General features: G+C 37.1%; 1 protein-coding gene across 2 annotated transcripts in view; it reads right to left on the bottom strand.

Moving 5' to 3' along the window:
- POLN (DNA polymerase nu) overlaps positions 1–24970 on the bottom strand; it is a 94246-nt gene that overhangs the window by 41618 nt on the left and 27658 nt on the right. For both annotated transcript variants that reach the window (XM_064653413.1, XM_064653414.1), the window contains 3 exons: positions 14380–14437; positions 12810–12887; positions 12267–12381 (listed from right to left, as the gene is read on the bottom strand). In XM_064653413.1, the coding sequence (XP_064509483.1) occupies positions 12267–12381; positions 12810–12887; positions 14380–14437 (251 nt within the window). The remainder of the gene's footprint in view (positions 1–12266; positions 12382–12809; positions 12888–14379; positions 14438–24970) is intronic.

Here is a 24970-nt window from a genome sequence, read left to right as displayed (position 1 = left end):
TTCTAAAACTTTATTTTTCATTTATTCTAGAAGGCTAAGAAAGCATTTAATGGCAATGATAATACGCCACCAATGTGACATAAAATTAAGCTGTCTGGTTAAACTTCTAGTTAATTACCTAGTTTATTTAAAGCTACTGTTTAGCTATTCTAAAGACAAAAGCCATTATGCTTCCTGAAGACTTTATTCCCTCTGCCTTATTATCTGCCAGTCTAAACTAATGTCACAGCTGCCCTTCTCCAAGAAACTGTAAACAACAAGGTGAAATTTCCATAAGCTGCCATACAGACAGTCTGTCAGAGTGCAAAGTAAGACAAGTGTTAAATTTCATTAATATCAACCATAGCAAGTGAGCTTCCAAAACAGACAGAAATTGCTTTGCTGCAAAACTAACACTGTTAAAATATTCCACACCAACACCCATGAGTGTTGAACTTGGAGCTTAAAGTGTTTTCAAACTCTGATTCTGAGGAGGCAAACTGAACATCCTACCTTTTTACCAAATTTCAGCATTTTCATAGTTATTTTCACAGTTATTTTCATAGAATCACAGAATGGTTTGGTTTGGAAAGGACCTTAAAGTCCACCTTGTTCCAACCCCTCATCATGAACAGGGACATCTTCCACTTAACCAGGTTGCTCAGAGCCCCATCCAACCTGGCCTTGAACACTTCCAGGGATGGGGCATCCACAACTTCTCTGGGCAACCTGTGCCAGTGCCTCACCACCCCTTGAGTAAAGAACCTCTTCCTAACATTTAATCTTAATCTCCCCTCTTGTAGTTTAAAACCATTCCCTCTTGTTCCATCACTATCTGTCTGTGCAAAAAGTTGCTCTCCCTCTTTTTTATAAGCTCCCATCACATACTGGAAGGACACAATGAGGACTCCTCAAATCCTCTTTTCCAGGCTGAACACCACTAGCAAAAAAGCTCTTTCACAGAGTCTAAAGAATAATAAATATTACTGCTTTCTGTAACCTATTTCATTTGGAAATAAGAATTATTATAGAGTAGAATTTTTGTATAAAATAGGGTATTAAGAATTAGAAACAGAGAAAAGATATAATAATTGATCACAGAACAATTAGGAAACAGTGTGGTTTGACTGCAGAAAAACAAACGCAACTTCAGGAATTGTTTGGTCCAGAGCCACAACCATAACTGGGGCAAATTAACCACCCCAGATTTTGACTGTCAGCAACCAGAGACATCCCTGGCATTCATTTTATTAAAATACAGGTAGTCTGTCTAGTCAATACTTTGCTTTTTATTCATAATTCTGCTAGTTCAGTTTCACGGCTGTTCCACAATTTAGTTGCATTTCTGAATACAAGTATTCCTGAGACTCTGCTCTGGTGCAGAGATCTCAGAGCCATCCAGCAAAGCTGACCTTGGGAACTAAAGCAGTTTAGTGAAAACAGCCACTGAGGCTCGTTTTCCTTGCCAAGAAGAAACAGAGATCAACATACATGGAATTCCATGTATGGAACTCCATGGAATTCCACTAGCTGCTCCTAACACTAGTTTATTAAGGTATTTTGATGACAAATACCCTAACAAAGCCTGTCTTGTCTCCTGAAAGAATGAGGGTTGAGAACACTGTTGACAGCCTTCCTAAAGTAATTCTACAAAGCGCACACTGGGGGGCAAAGAGAGTGAATAAAGCTAATGGGCAACACTGGCAAGAATAATTTGGGTGTATAAACTGTAGGAATAAATATCAGGTAGAAAGTAAAAGGTGTTTTTCTAGACAGAAGAGAAATAGGTTATTCAACATCTCTGCAATAGCATTATGTAGGTTAAAACTTCTTCTGAGACCCTATCAGTCTATGAAAGGAAGTTTATGACACTGTCACCTGCAACAATATTATGACCAAAAAGGTTTTTCTGGTCTTCTACTGCTATGTAAGACCAGGCACACTCTTACCAATCACAAAGCACTAACCAGCAGTGTCAGAGATCCTGCCTTACTTTTTCCTAAAGCTTCTTTTCTGAATGCTTTTCCCTTTCTTAATAACTGCTGTCACCTTGCCAGCACCTTTTCCTACCCCAAGAGAACACATTAATTCTCACAGGAATTCCAGCTTATGCTGGAGTACATCACAGGTTTAAAAAAATTCTCAAAAACAATCCTAAGAAATCTGCAGTGATACACCTGCAGGAGCTGCAAGTGGAACAGCCTCACTCAAACTATTCTACTAAACAAGTTGTTATTAAACACCAGATTCATAATGAGTAGTATCTGCACAATTAGATGTGTGCAGAGCACCTGCCCCTGAATGTCACTTGATTGGAAGGAGCACACCTTCCCATTCAGACTGAAATTGGGTCTCTCTGAACTTCATGTAGGAAAGAAATTATTGACTCTGCACTTTTTATCAGTAACACTCTGAATAAAAGATGCAAGACATAAATGAGAGACATGTTAGATATTGATCAGTATTAAAATGATACACATACTGCAAAACTGCTTTTTCAGAATCTATTTCACAAAATAAAATAAGTAGAAGCCTTGAAACTAACTAAAAATTGTAACAGGATTACAAAACCAGCAAATCCAATGACAATGAAAGAAAAGTTAAATTAATCCTTAGTGAACCTCCTAGCAGGCAGCTCTGAGTTCAGGACCTCCAGATTTACAGTGAATCAATACTGGCTGAGTTACACAGCCAAACCTCAGAGCTGAAAGATCACAACACGGTCATACATTTCTAAACAGAGACCTCAGCAGAGATACTTAGTTACACTTATTTAAGGGGGCTGCCACAGGAAAACTTAACGCTCTTCAAAGGCAGGATTCTAGAAGAAACTATAAATACTGCACAGTGAAGAGCAGCCATGACTCTCTAATTTGTATTAATCCTGCAAAACAGTTTCACCATCTTATACGTGCTCAATGGCATGGAATGTCTCTTCTTCACTGCAAGTCCAAAAAAACCAAAGATATTGCCATTTTGCAACAGACGAAGTGAAATTAATTAATTTGAACTCATTTTAGACTTGACATTAAGCTCATAAAAAGTGGAGAAACAAATCCAAGAGACAATATGTCGAATAGAAACATCTGAATAGAAGTGCATGAAATAGCCTGGACTACCTAAAAAAAAATGTTTAGACAAAGATGGAGCTCTAAGACTCCTAAACTTGTATAGTTCATTATTTAGACAAAGAACAAAACTAAGAGATTTCTAAGTAGGAGAGAAGGAGTTGTGTAACCCTGTGGCTGCATCTTGTAACTGTATGTCTGCTAAAGGGGATGCAGGAGAGCTAAAGCTCTTTCTGTCTCCTCGGTAGAAATCCACCTGGATAAGCATGATTATTTAATTATTCCCTAATCACCTAACAAACATCCAGGTGACATGTCTTGATTAATAATGACTCTTTCAAGAGCTTGTTGATAATATTTTCATAAAATTAATACAGCAGGACAAATATTCATATCTGTTTAAAATGCATTTAGCTACAGATGTGTTTTTTGCTTCTCAAAGGTCTGTTTATCTCGAGCGTGATTAACTGGCCTTTGATCCTGCTATCTAAATAGGCAGCTTAACTGAATTCCAAGCCTGGTATAACATACATTTATGGGAAGCAACCTAAAAGACTATTCTGCCAAGGATGAATCTTTAATCTATTTGAGTAAAAGAATGTATTTGAAACAAAGTTGTTTAAAACAGGTATGGGTAGGTGTATATATATTTAGTCAGCCTACCACCAAACATTTGTGCCAACTTATACTTGACCTTATCTTTTTCAAACAGACAGAGTATCTTTTTGTATAATTCAGTCCATGAGGAATTATTTTGATTAATTTCAGGAATATCCAAAATATCCCTGCTTATTTCCTGTGTTCTTCAGAACTCAGCAGGGTATCAACAGATAGAGCTATTGTCAGGAAGTATCCTGAATTGCCAAGTGGCTGGAAAAACAAGAGTCCCTATTTTGACATAGTTCATACTGGACCCACAGCGTTGCAACAGTTTGTCTCACCTTGCCATTATTAGATACAATCAGTTCCTTGAGTCCCCTGCTTGGCAGGTGGTAAAGAAATAAAATTTCACACTTCCTGGAGGAAGACAGTCTGCAAAGAACAAAACAACCCTTTCTGTACTGTCATCTTTTTATTCAAACCTTGTTGAACTTATCTTAAAAAAAAAAAAGACAACCCAAAATCAACAACAACAACAAAAAAACTGCCCCAAACAAAGAATCCCCCCCATTCTCCTTTCATTATGCTAATTCCTAGTAGTTCTGTGCTTTGTTTCTCTCTAGGCTTTTTCTCAAGTAATTTCTGATATTAGCATGTCAGCCTCTTAAAAAAACAGTTCACAATAGATTTTACCATGATCCCACATAAACACCAGCTGAGGAAAGATGAACTTTCACGTTCACAACATTTTATAACCAGTCTGCAGTTACCAACATTACTGGAAATGAAGTGTTTGAGTTCCCCTGATTCTGGCAAGGGTAATGTAAGCTAAAGATCCTTCCATGTCTTAAAGCATCAGCCAACCAATCCCACACTATAAAAATGGAAAGAAATCGTTTTTCATACTGATTAGTGGTAAAGAGTTTATAAATCCCTTGGAATTCCATCATAGTTACACATTTCCCTATTTTAGATATAAACTGCAATTGCTAAAAAGAAATAATGAGACATGTCCTCTTATCTGCAGCCATTTTTTCTTAACTCTGAAAGCCACACAGGCTCAGGTGAACAGTTATTGTGTCCAGTACTTACTAGAAGGTAAATTCAATACCTGGAAGACGCATGTGTATTCATGCTGTTCTCCATCATCACACAAAAGAAAGCACTAATAGCATGAATATGAGGAAACAGATGACAGATGAGAGGGGAGGGAGTATTTTGTGGTTTGGATTTTACAAAACTCAGATCTCAATGTGAAAAGAGCAACTAGGCCACTATCAAATTCTTCAGCCTTCTTTCAAACGCTGCCATGAGTGTAAGCATTGTACACAACTGTCACAAATCGTCCTTTCATTGGTATAATCGGAGCAAATATCACCCTTAAAGAGTATCCACTAATTACCTTGTTATTTAATTCACCAACAGCAGTTAATGTGCACAGGTTAAATTACAGTTCAGAGGTTGAAACTAATACTTTAAAGAGAATGCCTGTTTTCATACTAGAATGGCAGCAGTTATCAGATTATTCACGTAATTACCTTTTAATACACAAATACATCTGCATATTGAACAGTATTAGAGATATTCCTCTACTACATAGTACAACATAAGTATTTTTAGTAGAGATTATTTAAATTTCTCTATTATTCTTTATATTCTTTTCATATTCTCTGCAGAATATAAGGAAACCTCATTGCACGTGGGCTAACTTTTTGTGTGTTCTCTGATTCATATTCCATGATTTCCAAACTGAAAAAGAATACAGAAGTTAAAACACTAACCCACAACTGTTCAACACTTTTATCTATAAAGGCATTTTTCTGAGGCACAGGCCAACTTGGATATTATTACAATGAACTTACACTGGCCCAGCAGACAACCTAACTAGAATATATGACAGAAAATACCCAGGTAATTTATCACTATGTGGAAAAGTTTGTGCAGAGGGACAATTATCTTTCTGCTCACACAGAAATGAAAATACACAGTTCATAGTAGTAGTAGATTTATGCTTGCAAGTAGATCATATTGTAAGCAATTTACTAAATATCTTTCTTAATTCCTCCCCTTCTGAAATAGCAAATATCATCTAAAGAAAAGGTATATTTACCATGAAAAGATAACATTAAATCAACACAAACAATCTAGAAACATTATTAAATCTCAGAGAACTAATGTGGTCAAGAGAACATTTTTTGTTTCATATGCTAATATTGTTCCTAAAGACTATAAGCCACCCAGGTATTCTCATAATTAAATTGCTGGATATAGAAGTTCTGGACTTTCCCTTCAATCCATTTGTAAAGAGTCTGCTTACAGGGTCTTTGAACCTCGTGGTTTATGAGGATACAGAGTCTACATGTTTTACAGCTTAATTCATAGTTAGAGTTTAGAAAGGGCAAAATGGTTTCATAAATCTGCTAGGAGATTTATGACAAACACATCTAAACAGAAACTAAGAAGATTAGAGATGGCAAACATATCTTGTTGGTACTTGCCAATGGGTGCCTTAGGAATCACTCACTAGGTAAAAGCATAACCCAGGAATAATTTTCTACAGACTAAAACATAAAGCAGACACTTGAAGCTCCATCTACCGACTTAGTTTGACTTGGCTACTGGGACGATGCTTCCTTAGAGCAGTAACCCTACATTTATTTTTTGGTCAGTTCTCTATGATAGTCTCAGTGGAAGTCCATCTCTTACAAACTTATACTGGCACTTCCATAAGGAACTGTGACACCCAGACAAATTTCAAGACATTAATGTGGATGCTTATATCCAAACCAGCAAACCAATCCCTTTCACTCCGTTAAGTGGCCCCATAATTCTGGATGTCCTTGAATTCTCTGGGTACCTCAGGAACATTTCCCTTCTGAGAGTTCAATAGGCTCCCAAAATTCTACATTCTGCACATGCTCATCACAGACTCACTCTGAGCCCACCTGACCTCCTCAGAGATTCCTGTAGGACTCAATTTCGGAAATGTGATCACATTGAGAGCTTCTGGCTACCAGGTTTGAATTTGTTGACTTTTTCTTAGTGTAAGGTGAAGAAGGCGCCACTCTGGAATTGTTGCCTGGCCTCTGAGGGACAGCAACTCACTTGTCTCTTTACCTGATGGGATTCACATCCACAACTCTGCCTCCCAGTCACATGGAATTAAAGCACACTAATTGCAGGACCACAAGGTAGGTTGGCATCCTCCAAGATCACACAGAAATAGGACTACTGTGCAAAAAAACCAAACCAAACCAAACAAAAAACCCCAACACAAAAACAATCAATCCCAAGCCACCCTAAAACAGCAAAAAACCCCCTGAGTTCAGAAGAAGAACAAACATGAAAGTACTCACTATTCTATTTAGAGTACTCAGATGAGAGTCATAAATATTTCATTTTTGTCCTTGTAGCTACTACTAACAAACAGAATTAAACAATCACTAAATAAAAACTAATAATCTCCCCAATGGGACTGAAATAAAGAAATCCCTTTTTCAACTGAATGTTCCAAGAAATCTGCAATAAAATCACAGTTTCATAAAAGACAGTTGTGAGAGAGACTGAGAAATTGCCTCAGCTATCCTTGGAAATATCTGTCTAATTGTCTCATTCCTTCCAGTGATGGAAATTCCACAGCCTTTATAGATAGATAATGCATCTCCATATTTATCATCTTTAGTATTCAAAAGACTTAACTGAAACATCCCTTACAACACTGTGAGCCAACTCTCTACCCAACTGCCTGCAATAACCTCCTATATATTTGAAGATTTTTATCATGTGTTTATCATGTCTAAATTTTATCTTTTCTCAAATAAAAAAATCCAACTATTTCAACTTTACAATATTTGCTGAACAGACTCTCAGCTTCAACATACAAAGTCTGGCCTTGCTTGGTGTTTTCCTGCAAGGAGAGAGTTGAATACTCTAAGATTTCACAGGCTGAACCGAGGTTTCCAAGCACTCAGTTCTTATAAAACAAAAGCTGGGCCACAGCCCCTTGAAAAGAGTGAGTCCTGCTCAATTTTCTTCGAAGAACACTACCTATCTAGCAGGTATAGAGTTTGGACCACTGGTGTCCTTGTCATTCTGTTCCAGCTTTCTAAGAGGAGCTCAAATGCAAATTTCTTTGATTCGAATGTTTCATTAACTTCTAGATGGCTCTGTGGTCAACACAGAGCCTTTTTCACCCTTTCAGATGCACATTTTGTCACTGAATACAGAGCTTGGCAATCCAACATTGGGTTTTGTGTTCTATTTCAGGTTCAATAACCTAAAATATAGGACATAAATATAATTTGCAGATATCAGAGATGTCTGTAGCAAACAATGGAACACAGTGACAACATCTCCAAGATTAAAAAGACTAAGTCAGTTCAGGGCCATAAAATATAGTTGCATTAGTAAGGCCAGGCTGCCCTCAGGACCCTGTGCTCTGCTGAATGCAGCTGAACTTGTCACTATTGGGGATATCCAGTTCTCTGAGACAGATTCTAAAGAAACAGAAGAAAGGCCTTGCCCAAATATTATAAGTATAGCTTAATGCTGGAGTCACAGGAACTCTGAAGCAGTACTAGCCCAGTTCAAAAAAGCACTCAGGAAGGAAAGTAGGTATAAGTCAAATAGGATGAAATCACATATTTATGGGTGCTTAAGTGCTTACCTAAATCAAGATACTTCTCCTGGATTTTGACCCAATATGGTCAATATGAGCATATACTGTGATAGAGGAACAACAACCTACTGAGATGGGTGACAAAGGAACAGTTTGGAAGGGATTGGTAATCATTGAACCTCTAATTAAGAAATAAATCGCAGACTACCTAAAAGACTGCAAACTTCATTTTCAGCATCTATCTTTGAAAGTGATTTTAAAATATGCCCATCAACAGCATTTTAAATACAATTACTTATTTTTCATTTATTGTGTAAAAGCTACATTAAAGAAGTGAGAGCAATTTCATGCTGAGATCTGTTGTCATTTGGATGTCCAGTGGCAGTTAGGTCTCTTGGCTGGTCAGACAGCTGCCAGGACAGCTCTCATCACCATTAGCACTGGGATGATGATTTGGATTTAAAAGGGCTATAACTCTCACAGGGCATCAAGACAATATAACACAAAGTGATCTTGCAGGTAGCTGGAATCCATTATATTATGAATTTTCAAAAGTTTAGGCAAGCTTTGAAACTCTGTCATGTGTTCAGTAGCAAGTATGTCAGTAACATAAAGGATTCTTCGCCTTCTTGTAATAGCAGATGCTGACCTGTCTTTTAAGGATTTCTATTTATAAGCCATAACACAATAATCACTGTAAGATAATTGTGGTAATACCTCATGATCATCATCACAGAGACAGGAGAACAGTAGGAACAGTACTAAGCATACAAGAGAGAACATTAAAATCTATTTATATCATAGTTTTAGCTGGGGTAACTATGTTAGATGACCAGAAAATATATTGGCTGTACAAGGCAGAGATGAGCAACCTGGTCAAGTGCAAGATGTCCCTGTCCATGGCCAGGGGGTGCAGTAGATGATCTTTAAAGGCCCCATCCAACCCAAACCATTCTGTGCTCCTGTGGTAGTCAACTGCAGCTTCTGAGGGTTTTATCTGAACAGCAATTTCAAGACAGTTCTGCCAAAGAGAACACACAATACTTAAAAAGGTGTCTACAGCAAACAGACAAGCACAGCGCAGGGAAGCCCAGAGTGGTGGAGGCTGTGTCACTCCTGAAATGAGCTGTCCCTGTGAGCTCTCCACAGGAGCACAAGATCCCAGCACAGCCTTGTGGAGAAGTTCCATCTCAGCTGGGGTAATAGGTTGGGTGTGGTGTTGCACATGACACTGAATTTCAGCATGAAAGTTAGTACCTCCACTCAGCCTTTTCCTATAAAGTATAGGCATACACTTTATAGACATATCTGGGCTGACACATCCTTATGCACCTCTACCCTGCACTGTTGACCAGTGTAAAGATTCCATATGAATGATGTTTAATAGAAACGTGGATCCAACAGGTTTCCAAGAGGGATGCACCTCTAAGGTCCCAGGGATAGGCTGAATCACAGTACAGCATGCCTAACCAAATTATGAAAGGAAAGCTTTTCTACATAAGAGATCTTTATTCCATCAGAAACTCATAGAGCTCACCTCTTTGCAGAAACTGCCCACCATGTGTATTCGTTGCCAAATGCTATAAAAAGCCTGTAAAGGTTTTTCAAAAGGTTGGATTTCAGATAGAAGGCTTTAACCTGAAGGGCAGCTAAGGAATGGAGTTACATTTTAGTGGAGAAGCCATGATGCTTAGAAGAAAAAGTGAATAAACTGGTATAAAACTTGGCTGGATTCTGTAGTGTGGCTCAGATTTCTGTCCAATAATATATTATTTTCTATTTTATGATTTAATATTCATCAGTCCAAGGATTTTTAGGTATAGAAAATCTGCTAAAAGATACCAACTGACATGCATTCAGAAGCTGAAATGCTATCAGACCCTAACACTATCTCAGTTTTTTCTTCTGAGAGGGAGCTTCAGAAACTAATCCATTCTTTATAGATCTCTCAGAGGAAAAACCTTTTTTGGTCAAAGTTTTCTAATTGTCCAAAATATGTCAGAAAATATCTAGAAATAACAAGAACATCCAGTTCCTTCGAACAGAACAAAACATTTGCTATGTCCCTACTACATCACTTGCTCAGATTTTAAAGGATTAAGACCCAGAGAAAACCAGGAAACCAAGAGGAGATAAAAGGTCTGTTGTTTATTTTGCTTTTCTCACAACTTTTTCTAATACCAACAGAGTGGAATCAACTACAATGAAGTCAACTGTTGGCCATGAAGATTTTATTTATCAATAGCAGACTATGAGAGACGAATAAGTATCTGGAACGGGAAAGCATCTGTGAAGTCTGTAATTTTATGTCTTCTCTTTGGCGCTCAAGAAATTAAGGACAAAACTCAAAACTCCAAAGTGAATTCACTAGGAGCTGATCCAATAGGAGGAATTCAGTTTGTCAGAACAAACACAGATGCCTACATTTGAGGTGGCCACCCCAAATCTATTTTGTTCTCAATGGTGAGAAGTCACTTTTAAGGTGCAATCGATCTAACTACACAGGGGACATCAACAATAGGTCAAATGAATCTCTCCAAGTACATGACAAATGTCCAGATTTAGGTGAGATTAAACACATCCTTCATGTTTCTGTGATTAATAACAGTCATATAATAGATCTGACAAAGAGTTTCTTCCAAGCATTAGCTTTCCTGAAGCTTAAGAGAAGAGTCAGCAGAATCATTATGTAATGATTTTGTAGACACACCATGACAATTCTGTCTGATAAAAATATTTGCCTGTAATATTTCATTAAATTTAAAGCTACCATGTAGCAACTGTAAGAGGTTGACGGCTGCCAAGAGCTGTGAGATTGCTGAATAGAATGGTATTTCTGGAGCCATGCCCAGAGTTGAGACAAAATTTGACTCATCTTCATGCATACATTTCCAATAAACCACCAAACTAAAATAAGGATTTAACCCCATCACGAGGTTCCAGTGATATCATTTAGAGATAAGAATTTATTATAGGATCAATAGAAGCTTCTATAAGCAACTCCAGAATAAAGGTGATCTTTCCATCTTTCTTTGTTGGAACGTTTGTGGTCTTGAGTCGTGTTCTCCCAGAATGCACGTGCCTCAAGCACTGATTCAGTTGTTTGGTAGCAGGATAATTATAATTTGAGCTCCATTTTGTTTCTTTGCATGACTTCAGAGTGTATTAGAAAATATGTCCCATCCCAGGAAGTGTTCAGGGCCAGGTTGGATGGGGTTTTGAGCAACCTGGTCCACTGGAAGGTGTCCCTGCTCATGGTAGGGCCTTGAAACTAGATGGTCTTCAATGTCCCTTCCAACACAAGCCATTCTAGGATTCTAAGATTCTTTGAACTACTTAAGTGGGTAGGAAATACTGTGGTTGGGAAGGCTATGTCTGCTATTTAGAAACTGTAGGATAAGAACTGAGCTGAATCAATCATATCTATTTTTGCTTTCATTTTCAGCTAACAATCTTCCCACAAAAAATGGAGATAAAAAGATAAGAGAGGAAAACAAAGAGAAAATAAGAACATTGAATGACATTTACATGACTTCACTCTGTTCAGACAGCTTTATGTTACAGCATTTTATTCAGTCTTTTTCTGACCTGTTCAAACTGCAAGCTTCTTGACATCTATCCTGTCACTTATTGAATGCTCGGGAGCTTCTGAGCACAAGGGGAGTCCCAGTCTCAAATGAGATTTTTAGGCATCATCATCATATGAACAACAATAAGAAACACCTTCAACAGCTAAGTAACTAATAGTTCATCTTTTTTTTTGATAGTTAGTCTTTCGATCTGAATGCTGAAGAAATCAGTAAAGAATAATCTGGATATGGAGTTAAGAGATTTTTTTTTTTTAAATTACTGGAGTATCACTTTTTCCAAGTCATCCATAGATAATAAAATAGATACTGTAGCAAAATACAGTCTTTTGTTATTACACAGTAATACAATAGTTTAGGTTATACTTACTATTTTGTGTAATTACTATTAAAATATGCAACATTTATTCTTACCACTGAGAAGCCAATGTGGAAAATATATCACTGATTTCAGGTTCTTGGAACAGTTTCAAAAGTTCTGGTTCACATGACAAGTCAGCAAGGATCCTTAACTCAATATGAGAAAAATCTAGAAAACAGAGTGTTAAAATGAATCTACTGCTCTAAAATAAAATCATACCTGCATTTTAACCAAACTATCACAAATTAAAATGTAAGCCTGGAGTGTTCAATCATTCTTCATGCTCAAAAAAGACAAATGCCTGTAAGAAGCTCATCCTGAAGAAGTTACATTCCAGCTATGGATCACAAGGTGCCTGATTCCTTCATTATCTTCATGTGCCAATTAATCTTATTAGCTCTTTGTTTCTACTGACAAGGCTTAAATATCATCCAGGTCTGAAGCATAGTAAGGAGTACACATCGTATAACAATATTAATTGATACTAAGGGATTTGACAACCTTGTAAAATATGTCACCCAAAGGAGAGGGGGAAAAAGAGATGACAGAACTGCGAATATTAATATGCATGAGAACAATAACACAGACTATCTCACCTGCTGCTAAAAATGTACATCCTTTTTTTGAAACAAACAATGTTCTTGGGGAAATAGTTACTATGTCCTCTTCTTTTCCTAGAGAAGAGACAGGCATTTAGGTACCAAACACCAGTCCAAAAATACCATAGAAGGTTGCAAATGACTTACCAAGCACACAACTAACACCACAGAAATGGCAGTGCAAGCAACCTTGCAGAGTAAAAACTGCCAGCATCACACTTATTTCTGTATATCAGTCATGCACAACTCCACCATACTCATCCTCGCAGTACTGCTCACTTCATCAAATCCAAACCCTTCCCGAAACACGAGGTAACAAATATCTGCAATAACTAACGTTATTCACGGATTACTTAATAAAGGAGGCATTCATAAAGAAGGGTCTATAAAAATGAACTAAAAAAATGTATTTTCTTATCTTTGAACACAGGCTGCAGCAACGTGTTAATAATCAAATTCTGAGTTACAGGTGGTAGGGGAATATGATATTGAGAACATACAGCTGTCACAGACATCCAGATTGTAATGACAGAAATCCCCAATAATATCATGAAGCCATAATGGACATTGATAAGGTACTAGAAACTGAGGGCATCCTGGGAATACCACTTGATTTGGTGTAGAGAAGGATGGTAGTTTGAAATGTCACAGAATCAATCTAGTCGACATAAAAGTGGAAAAAATAAGTGTGTCTTGATACAGGAAAAACTCAGAAACCACATCTTTGAGAAGCACATATTATATAGGTTAATTAACAAAATTTCCAGGAAGTTTCATGTGCCACAGTTATTTCTGGCACCTCAGGTTTATACAGCCCCTGCTCATACAGTTTTTATAATAACTTTTAAAAAATGCTTATAAAAATGAACCATGTGGATAAAATAAAGCTAATGTCAAAATTTTACATTATCTTCCCTAGCCTCCTGTTTTATGATCTGTGTTATTTCCAAAGCAGGAACTGAATAGCTGTGAAAAGGCAAAGCTGCCCTTAGCTGAGAACCAAGCACCACAATGAGCAGCATTGCCCAGTTGTGGCTGCAGGTGTTCAAGGAGAGTTTATGTTCCAAAATACCTCTCTTATACTTGAATCTGCTATTGTGGGTTTCTCTCTCTATCACTTTGGTTCACGCTTTTCTAGACTTTACTTTGATTCTCTCTGAATCGTCTGCCTTAAATTTGCTTGTGTTAACAAAAACAACACACCCGACTAACTACTGGTGTTTAGTTGTACTAAATGGCTTAGGTTTAACATCTCCTCAAGCAAAGCCTCATGAGCTGAATGCACTCAAAATCATCCCTAGGATATTTAAGGGATTTAAGATGCATAATTCATCTGGAAAAAGAAACCGTGAGGTAGCCGAAGGAAATAAAAAAAAATCTAAAAGTTTGTAACTATTTAGATCAATGTTGAAAGAGCAAATTTGTTTTCAGAAACAACCAGCAGAAGTAATCAGTTTAAATGATAATGTACAACTAAGCATCAATCATCTATTCTGTTCGTTAATGCTGGAGCTATTTGCCTGCTTTGAAATATAATATAACTCATTAAAAAAACCCCACATTTTACCTTTTATGTACTGTTTCTTTGTAATTCTAACTGGATGTTTAGAGATACCTTGAATGTTCTACAAATAAGAAAAATAAAAATGCTTAGTAAGTGAAAGTTTATGAAAACATGTTTTTGAACAGTTTAAAACCACTATAAGAACATTAGTGATACTAATGCCAACAAGTTTTTCCCATACAATAAATAAGATTAACCACTTCGCCTTTCAAAGGAATCTTCACACTCTGCATCTACAGCCACTTTTGAATATTCGCTCTTCCTTGACAATTGGAAGCTCCTCAGAACAATTTCTCACCGGCAGCCTTTCCAAATCCTAATCTCTGGATGCACCATGGAAGATAATTATTAATCCAATAAAAATAATTTTCTTCTTATTTTAACCTGTGTTGTTTTGGATACAGTGCATTACTTTCAAGAAAGGAACACGTGAATCCTGCCTCAAGGCTAAGGGAACAGAGTATTCTTCAGCCTCTAGAAATTTTTCCAATATCTATTCCCCCTTTTTTTGAAATGCATGATAAAATAAATAAGGAACTCTTTCTTGACTACAGCACATCGGTCCAGATTAAAAGTGAGAGCTATGTTTATCATTCAATATGGAGGAGTAGGAATAGAAGAAAATTTTTCTTTCAAGATCCGGGTTCACACACCCCCAGTAAAGCAGGAAAGAGACACAGTCCAGCTCCCTTCTGTTATTTTGTGTCATTATGCCTCTTCATCTAGAAAGGTTAGAAACAAGAGTTAATGTATATCAAGCTGATTTTGTGATTCCATGCAATTAATTTGCAAATGGCTCAGGAATTAGATGAACATACTAATTGTATGTCATACTGGGAATTCAGAGAGTGGGAATAGTGGTATATAATTCCCAAATCAGAATGATCATTTTCTATGCAACTTTGAACCCAAAACTGTTATTTTAAACTTAAGAGGGATGTAATCAGACAGCAAAAGCTATTGAAATTTAAAGCAGAAGTAAAAGAACAGAATTCCCAAACCAGAACAGTATCATTTCTAGTCTTAGTATCATCCTTAAAGATGTATAATTAAATGTATTAAAGCTGAACACCTGCCACAGCCACATACAGAGAGACACATAGGAAACTACTACAGAATATTCAGAATATTTTCACAGCATGGGAAAAAACTAGGAACACTGCTCTCAGTCCATCCATACGAAATGCACAAAACTAACATTCCTATTGGCAACGATCGATTTCCATTGATAAGCTGGGGAGAATCAGTGCTTGTTCATATGAATAATATGCAATTTTAGTGGCCACAGTAGATCCTCAGAAGTTCAGAAAATTAAGTCCTTTATTACGTATCTGGACATGAATATGGGAGCCTAACTTTACACATATATTAAAAAAAAACCCACAACATTTTAATTCTGACTTATAGAATAATTCTGACAGTAGAGATAACTGCATGAACTTTTCATTGGGGTCTACATTGGTATTGTGACATTCACTTTGTCAGATAACTTCCAGCACAGGTTAGAGTTATTTACAATTACTCTCACTGATTATTGTTCCTTATCTCATTCGCTTCAAAATCGTAAACAAAGTGGAAAAAAAAAGGTATTTCAAAATCTCTCTACAACACAAAAATAAATCGCTATATTTGCTACCTTATTTTCATTGAGAGCATATGCACAAAGTCTGCTTCCAATGCAATTTTAAAAGTGTTACTAATAATTCTGAAAAACACTAGTAATTGCAAGTGCAAGATGTCCTTTCCCTTGTAAATTAGTTAACAACTCATAATTTGAATAAATCTGCAGAAAAGAGGTAGCTCAAGAAACATGAAAGTTGTAACGCTCAACTTTAAGTTACTGGAATAGCTTATCACATTCCTCTCACCTAATTTTGGATGTCTTTAGGCAAGTGGTTGGTCTAAACTATCTGTCTAGAATCCCTCTACAGCCAGCAGACAAGGACAGGAATCTCCAGTGGGCAGCTCAATCTATCTGTATAAGACACGTACTTACAAGTTGTCCTAAGATCCCTTTGGAGGTGATGTATTCTAAGATTTAGATCATCAAATCTGATGAGATAAATTTACTCTAGATATTTAAAAGAACAAAGAAATATGGAGACAATTTCACAAGAGCCTTCCAAATAGGAAGCTTTGCTTTGCTTGAGTCAGGTGACTGTTTTATTGTATCAGACGTGGAAAACTAATGTGGCTTTGATACATTAGCACCTTGGACTACATAATAATACAGCCTTTTTGCTTTTAAGTATTTATTTCAAGTATTTATAGAAAAACCTTCACAGATCCAATTTGAGATCTGACAGTTATCCCCTATTTGTTAGAAAAGGACATTCACATCTTGCTAGAAGTTACAGAGAAACAAAAGTGCTCTCTCTGAAAAATCATGCTCCAACAGACAAATAGGAATATACTTGAAACACTGTGATAGAAAATCTGGTTATGAAAGTTAACTATTAATACTTCTGTTCATTGTTTCTGAGTGAGGGGGAAAAAACCATTAAGCTATTCTAGTAGATGATTAACAAGAAGACTCAAGCATTATTAAAAAAAAAATATTAAAAACATGTAAAAACCAACACCATAATCAAGAATTAAGTTAAAGAGGCCCCAATTGACAGAAGGAGAGATGAAGTCGAGGTCCCAGTTTCAAGTATATTTGAAAGGCTGTGATGATCAGGGGAGATTTCTGAATGCTGGAAGAAAGCAACTATCACTCCTTTCTTCCACAAGGGCAAGAAGGAAGATGCAGAACACTACAGGCCAATCAGCCTCTCCTCAGTTCCCAGGAAGATGATGGAGCAAATAATCCTAGAAAACATCTGCAAACATATTAAAGTCAAGCAGATGACCTGGGGTAGTCAGCACAAATTTAGAAAGGGGAAATCGTGCTTAACCAACGACAGCCTCCTGCAAGGCAGTGACCAGCTCTGTGGACGCGGGGAGAGCAGCAGATGTTGTTTACCTTGACTCCAGCAAGGCTTTCAAAACAATCGCTCATAAAAGCCTCAGAGAAGCTGATGAAGTGCAAGTTAGATAAGTGGACAGTGAGGTGGATTGAAACCTGGTTGAACTGCTGGGTTCAAAGGCCTTTGGTGAGTGGCACAAAGAGCAGCTGGGGGCCAGTCACTACTGGGGCACTCCAGAGGCAAATACTGCCCAACACCTCCATCAGTGACCTGGAGAACAGGACTGAGTGCAACCTCAGTAAGATGGCAGGCAATCCAAAACCCTGAGGAGTGCTTGATACATCAGGTAAGTGATTCAGAGGGACCTCAAGAGGCTGTAAAAATGGGTTAATCAGGATCCCACAGAGTTCACAGTCTGGAAAGCAGTTTTGCAGAAAAGGACCTGTGGATCCTGATGAAGAACAACTTGAACATGAATCAGCAATGAGCCTTTGTACACAGGAAGGCCAACAGCATCCTGGGCTGCATCAGGAAGTGCATCACCAGCAGGTCAAGAGACTACTCAGAATGCCTGGCAGAAGGGTGTAATGAATATGGAGCCAGATTCTTTGCCACTGTTGCCCAACGACAGGACAAAAAGCACCGATCAGAAACAATTACAGAAAATTCCATTTAGACATAAAAAACCCCTTTTTACTGTGCCAGTGGTCAAACACTGGAAGAGGTTGCCCCAGAGAAGCTGTGAAGCCTCCATCCTTGGAGATATTCAAAACCCAACTGGACATGGTCCTGAGAAACCTGCTCTAGTGGGCACTGCTTTGACCAGGGGGGATTGCACTAGACAATCTCCAGCAGTCCTGACAAAATTCAAGAATCTTGTGATTCTATGATTCTGTTTTTATAGCATCACTGTAATTGATTAAGTCATGTATCCCAGTGACAACCTATTGTCTTCTCTCTACTTCACATGACTTCTGAACGAGATAGAATTGAAGTCTTCAATGGTATGAGGCAGTGGAAAGTCATAGGACAACTTGGTTTCATTTCCAAGCAAATGTTAAGGAAATATATATTTTTATATATATAAAGTACACTGGTTGAATCTCAGATCATGACAAGTAGAAAGCTGAAAAAACCTCACCCTACATCTGTACCCTTTACTTTTTCATCCTTTTGTCATCAGTAAAGCCCTTCTCTTTCTCCTCCACAAGTATTAAATGATTAAAGATTAAATTTGGTAATATAGTTGCCAAACTTAGAGGAAAAAAAAGCACTGAATCCGATCTGCACTAAAGTCACTTTGAGTATGATGAACACAGACTGGCTGTCTTCTTCCTGGGTGTCCAGCGCTGACACCTTTCTTTGGCAATGGAACTGCCACACAGGGACCTGGCACTCCATCAATTCATCACCTCTTTTACAATTTCAGTTACTTAACACATTTTCCCAGCATCTAGATGGTTGTTGGATCACTGTTTTTTAGTTAAACCCTTTGGAAGACACCATGCTGGAAAAAAAGCAGGCATGGCAGAAAAAATTAAATCTCACTAGGAACACTAGATTAAAACTGTACATGTTGAAAAACAGACTGCTGATTTCTTTCCTCCTACCTTCATAATCACATTTTTTGCCACTATAATCCATCCTCACTGACAATCCTGGTATATCCCAACTAGTGTTTTAGCACACAACTAGAAACCTGTTTTCTTGGGTTTGAAAATGCTTTTATTAAAAGCTGTTCTACTTTTATCTGTTGTTTCAGGTGAAAAAATGTAGATTCTTGCCTATGCTCTTGCTTGTGTACACAGAGTCATTCAGAAGCAATGACAGACTTCGCTTTGGCAAGGAGACTCAGAAATGATGGACTCTTCATGTCTCTGCTAAAGCCTCACAAACACAGCTTCAAGCCTTGCAAAAACAATGCTCTAATCCATAACATAATTCACTGTACTCAAGGAGAGTAGAATTATCAAGGAAAACAAAACCTAACAAAAGTCAAACAAATATACAGTTTCCCAGTTTGATGAGTTTCATCTCAGTTCAGTTACACCCTCTTTTGAGCTTTCCATTTTTGGTATCCAAAATTCTACATCTACATTTCCCACTGATTTTTTTATTCTTTCCTAGGTTAAAAACCTGGTTACTCTGGTTCTTTCAAAGCACTACAGTATACAGATATATACTGGATACATTACCTTTGAAGTCAGTACAGTTAGACTTCACCTAATCACAGAAGCTGGTGGTGCATTTGAATTATTTTTTACTCTGTGTCAAGTAGGCTTGTGGATCATATTTCCTATATTATAATTCTCCTTACAGTTTTTTACATGGATCCATCTAACCCATACCTCTCTCTTCCTCCTCCTGATATATATTTTCAGTAGCATAAATTGCTATTTCTTTGAGCAATTAACCTCAGCCAGCCCCAGTGACTCTCAGAATAGAGAGCCCATCTGTGTATGCAAAGCCATCAATAGCTATATACATATTCTTCTTTTTTTTACTAGAAAATGTCTCATTAATCTACTAACTGCTCAGAGCCACATTTCTAAATATCTATGGAATGTGTCTGTCTGAAGACCTACAAACTGCAGGGGGGGGAACAAAACAATCTAACAGTTACTGAAACAAATGGGAATGCACAGAGGTGGCTGCAGACTTTTCTATGGATATTTGGTTCTGACTAATTCCCACACTGTTCTAAGGTCTTACTAAAAAATAAGAATGGAGACAAAACTTACTACTAAGATAAGCATATCCATTCACAAATGTATACAGGACAGATGTGTCATGAGGGAAGGCTAAAACCAAGAAGGAGTTAGACCAAACAGATACAAGGAAGGAGTTAGATCAGGTGGAGTCATTCTGTACATGTCTTCTGATGTGGTGACTAACCCACCTGCTGTTAGTGAGGCACAGTGCCAAACATTAGATCAAAATAAAGGAATTAATTATTGTTTTACTGTAGCCACCACTGCCAACAAATAGCAAAAACTAGTTGCATTTCTTACAAGCAAGAATATTTACTGGGACTGTGGTCTTGTTAGATTTAATTACTCTAATAGCTGTTGCTTTAGGAAATCAATTATTTTCTCATACTTGAGAAAAACCCAGATTTTCTCTTCCATTCGAAAAAAGTTCAGAGCTGCAAAATTCTAGTTTATCTCATGAAATGTAGCACTCCACCAAAAAGTGGAGCATTGTAAGTCCAAAACTTTCTGGAGTTTCTCTTAGTATCATCTTCTCCAAAAAGTTTATGAAATTAATTAGGTCACAACTATTCTCTTTGAACAAGAACTTCACTCTACACAAGGAAACACAAAGCAAACTTGTAAATCCATGGCATCTCTTTGATGACTCTCATTGTAATACTTTTGGAGCAGAAGTAAGACTTTGGTCTGTAAGACCAGACTTCATTACAATGACAATAGGTAGATGACAACTCCCTTGAGCTTTAAGTTCCATATTTCTGATTGGCTGGGGTTTTTTCTTGTAGTGGATTTTTTTCCCATTTATTTCATTCTTCAGAATTGTTTCTACTCCTTCTTTTTCAGTTGTCTTTTTTTGCTCTGCATGGGACTGCACCTATTGACAAATTGTGCTCTCATAGCTCATTTAATCTATCTGAGAAGAAATGTAAGCACAGGGTCAGTGAGCTACTTCCTTAAACATCAACACTCTGTTTGCTCCATTGTTGCAGGCCAAAGCTGCTGGAGAACCAGCAAGGAAAATTGCACCCTGCCCAGAGGAGCAGTCTTCCAATGCAGAACAAGAAGACTGTGAATCCTGAGGGCACTTGCAACCTCGAATTCACTCAATTTGTCTGGCATCTCCAAAGTCAGAAGCAACTCACTCATGAGAAATTACACAGCAGAAATAATTAAAAGAAACCTCTTCAGATTTCCCTTTTGGAAAATTGCTGCATTTAATTATTGCCCATAGCAAGCATTTATTTATAATTTTAAAAGAATAAGAAGTTATATCTTTCACTTATATATGAAACACAATTTCAAGACAGTCTGAAGATCTAATTTTTAAAATAGACCATGCATCTCAATAAATAGAGAAAATAGGAAAATGAACAGGGTCACAAAAGCAATGCCAGCCTGGTATGGATGTGTACATGCATTCCTAAGCAAATCTTGACTTGTCTGAAATTGCCACCTAGTGGCTTGTTGAAAATTAAGGACATCTATTTTCCCTGCCAAAAACCACAGAATGATGCAGACTTCTGGTAAAGGATTTCTTCATTTTTGGTACTAGTTACCATTTTTTCAGCAGAGAACAATCATTCAAAAGTAATGCAGTCCCCTCTTGCCTCAGCCAGAGCACAGAATCATCAAGGTTTTTTTAGGGGTTAGAAAACTTGGAAATTTAGAAGCAATTCATCTCCTTCCCACAAGCTTAAGTAGCTTTCAAAGGGAATACAAGAGAAGAAAAAAAGAGCAACCAAAATTATTAATTTCTTTACTTCAGAGAATTGGCCATAAGAACACTGTATTTGATTTCCTATTACTAATCCTCTTTCTGCCCTGTGCTTTGAAATTTAGACCTGACAATGACCTCAGGGAATAAAGATGTAGCAGGACATGTTTGTACAGACACAGCTCTTCACATCTTTTAAGAGACAAAGAGTGCTTTTGTTTCCCTTAAATAAACTGACTAAATTCTATTACTCATTTTGTTGCATTTTCCTGAATGAAAATTAGAATATTAGCTCAGTTAAAATCTTCATTAATACAGGAAGCTCCAACTCTGAGATGAAGTCCAAGAAGATATAAATTGGTTTTGGTGAAAAAGACAGAGCTAAGGCACAGAGATAACAACCCTTTAGGGGCAGTTGGAGCCAGCAAATATTGTATAGTTGAAGATTAGCTGCATATTATGGCTTTAAAGCAAACAGCACCAAGGGAATATTGTCCAAAGGTACAAATACCAGACCTCTAAACACACAGAAAATGACAAGATTTCCAGGCTGGAAGGATTTACTGTCTAAAGAAAAGATGTAACAGCTGTTTTACGAAAAGGGTAAAATTCAGCATCTCAAACAAGATTGTTCCACATACTGAGGAATTTATGGAGCATATGTGAGCAGGGAATTCCTCTTAAAAGGCTGTGAACGGGAGGCTGATGGAAGGAGTTAAAAGAAACCTAAGTACACAAAATCTCTTTCTTTGGTCACAGTGAGGAAAGGACAATTCCTGATTTCACTGAAGGGGTCCTTAACAGTAAGTTCCTGAGAGCCTCAGCCAGCAGATGATTGTGCTGGAGCACTAAGGACAAGGCCAGGCAGGAGCCAGCAAGATGAGCTGTGTCCTATTCTGCTCATCTTCAGAGACACTTACACAAACCACTATGTTTTTTCACTGTTGTTCCCAACTTGAGAGAGTGCATCCATCTCCAAAACTCTGCCTGAAATTTCATGAAGTTTCATGAAAAGCTGCTGAGGAAATAAAGAATTGGCAAATTTTCCACTCACTAACACAGAAAAAAAAAGAGTTGTCAGAAAGGAAAGCTGAACATAATAGGGTTGAAAAGCTGCTGAGATAATTTTCCTGAAATTCTTTGCAATGCCAATGACAGAGCTTTGGAAAATCATTACTGTGTGAAAACTGGACCATCCAAGACAAGAGGTCTCCTTTAATGCACCTAACTTTTGATATTCCCCTATAAACCATTCTCTTTTTATCATTCTTCATTTCTGTCCCCTTCATGTTTTTGTATTGTCAGATCTCTCAGATCTTTTGAAGTAATTTTTGCTGACATACAAATTGAAAGAAGATTGTACAGTAGAAGAACACTGTACAGGAAAATAAACTATTTAAATACTTTTGTTATGCTACAACATAATAAAACTGATGGAAGTGAAATGAAAATGCTGAGATCAGAATTAGACTATATTTTGTCCTTGCAAAAAGGAATTCAGACATTAGAGGAATATAGTAACACTTCTCACTCTTGAGAGTTTGTAAGAAAAGACATAACTTGTGTGCCTGAGATTTTTATTTTAATTGTCCCCTCAGAACATAAGTTTCCAAGCTTTCAGTATTTCCTAAAGTGTGTATCCAAAACTCCTACTAATGGAGTACTTCATACGAAAAACAAAACAAATTTTCAGGCAGAATTTCTAAAATCTCAACTCACAAAAGGTACCACCAGAAAACTTAATAACAAATATGCACACAGATACTTAATATAAAGATTACATATATTTGTGCACATTGCTGAAGATTCAGTCTGATCAACTGCCTTACATATGAGAAAACGAGCTCAGTAGGACCCAGGCTCCGTCACATCCTCAGAGCTCACACAGGTACAATGACTGTGTCCAGTGCAGATATCAGGGGATGCTGCACATGCCAATATCAGGCATAAGAAAAGTGCTCAGCCAGGAATTGAAATGTGAATGGATAAACAGTGAAGAACAAAGATTGTGACAGACTATGAGTGAATGGCACTAATTGTTTCTTGTAACCAAAACACCATGTTAACATTGCTCTTAAACTATTCTAAAACTACACGGAATCAGACTTAATAAAATTCCAAGAGATACAACAAAGTGCATAGATTAACTCCTGTAACAGAATATTTAGTAATAGATACTACTACAATCACTTTAAAACACCTTTGAATTTGTAAGGTAGTGAAAACTACATTAATCAAAACAAGTCGTTTTTTGGCAAAGAGGATGCTAATTTTGTTTCTGGTTAGCTATGTGCTCCAGTCACACTCACATTTTAGAGAAAAATAACCTGTCAGTAACTCTAGCTGTATTCCAGCATGGATTTCTAAAACACAATCAAGGCATAGTTTTGGTTTCTGTCTGCAGCACTCCCAAAACATTGCTCACAAAGGCAACTCAAAGGTAAAAATGAATCAGCATATAATCAACTATCTTAACCAAGCCCACTCAACAGCAGTAGATGCTTAAGTACTGAAACTTAATTTATACATAGTGTATTGAAATGTATTATCTTCTAATTTTAATGCCACAAGTGGAAATATGCAGTGCCATCATCTCTCTAGCACAGGAAAATTCTAGAGGAACATTTTTTTTCCACTCTACATTTATACAAATCTAAGCTTCTCTGAGGATTTTTTTTTCAGAAACTAAAGGAGAGTGAAGGAGGAATTCAGCCTCCATAGTCAATATTTCATAATGTGCTAAAAATACTTTGGCTAATATTACCCCAAGAATCTTTCATTTTTGAGCTGTCAATTTTAACTGCTCTGTTTATTTCTGTGCTTATGTTCAGTTTGTAGAAGAAATCATGACAGACTATCTTATCCTGCATAAATAAAATGCAAGTATTTTGTATGTTATTACTGCACAGAAGCAGATTTATATGGCTATACATTAATAATCCCAAATAGAAGAAAAATTATATATAGGATTGAACTGCTCTTGTTCCTACAGAATTACAGCCCAGATGATGCTACAAGCTTTACTGAGTCAAATCATGCTATAAAGTGTAGTCCTAGTATTGGATATACCACACTCACCATGAGATAAATGAACGTATCCAAATCAGGAGCATCCCAACAGAGAATGCCAAAGACCTGCATATATCACAGAAAAGGCCACTGTTTACTCGAGATGCTAAAAGAACAAAGATCTACAATGAAGAAACCTTATTTCTTGCATTTGGATAATAAATCAACACGATGATGTCCTGGAGCAGCAG

Source organism: Pseudopipra pipra, chromosome 4 (assembly GCF_036250125.1).
Source record: "Pseudopipra pipra isolate bDixPip1 chromosome 4, bDixPip1.hap1, whole genome shotgun sequence".
NCBI classification, from domain to species: Eukaryota; Metazoa; Chordata; class Aves; order Passeriformes; family Pipridae; genus Pseudopipra; species Pseudopipra pipra.
This window is presented reverse-complemented; position numbering and strand designations above follow the sequence as displayed.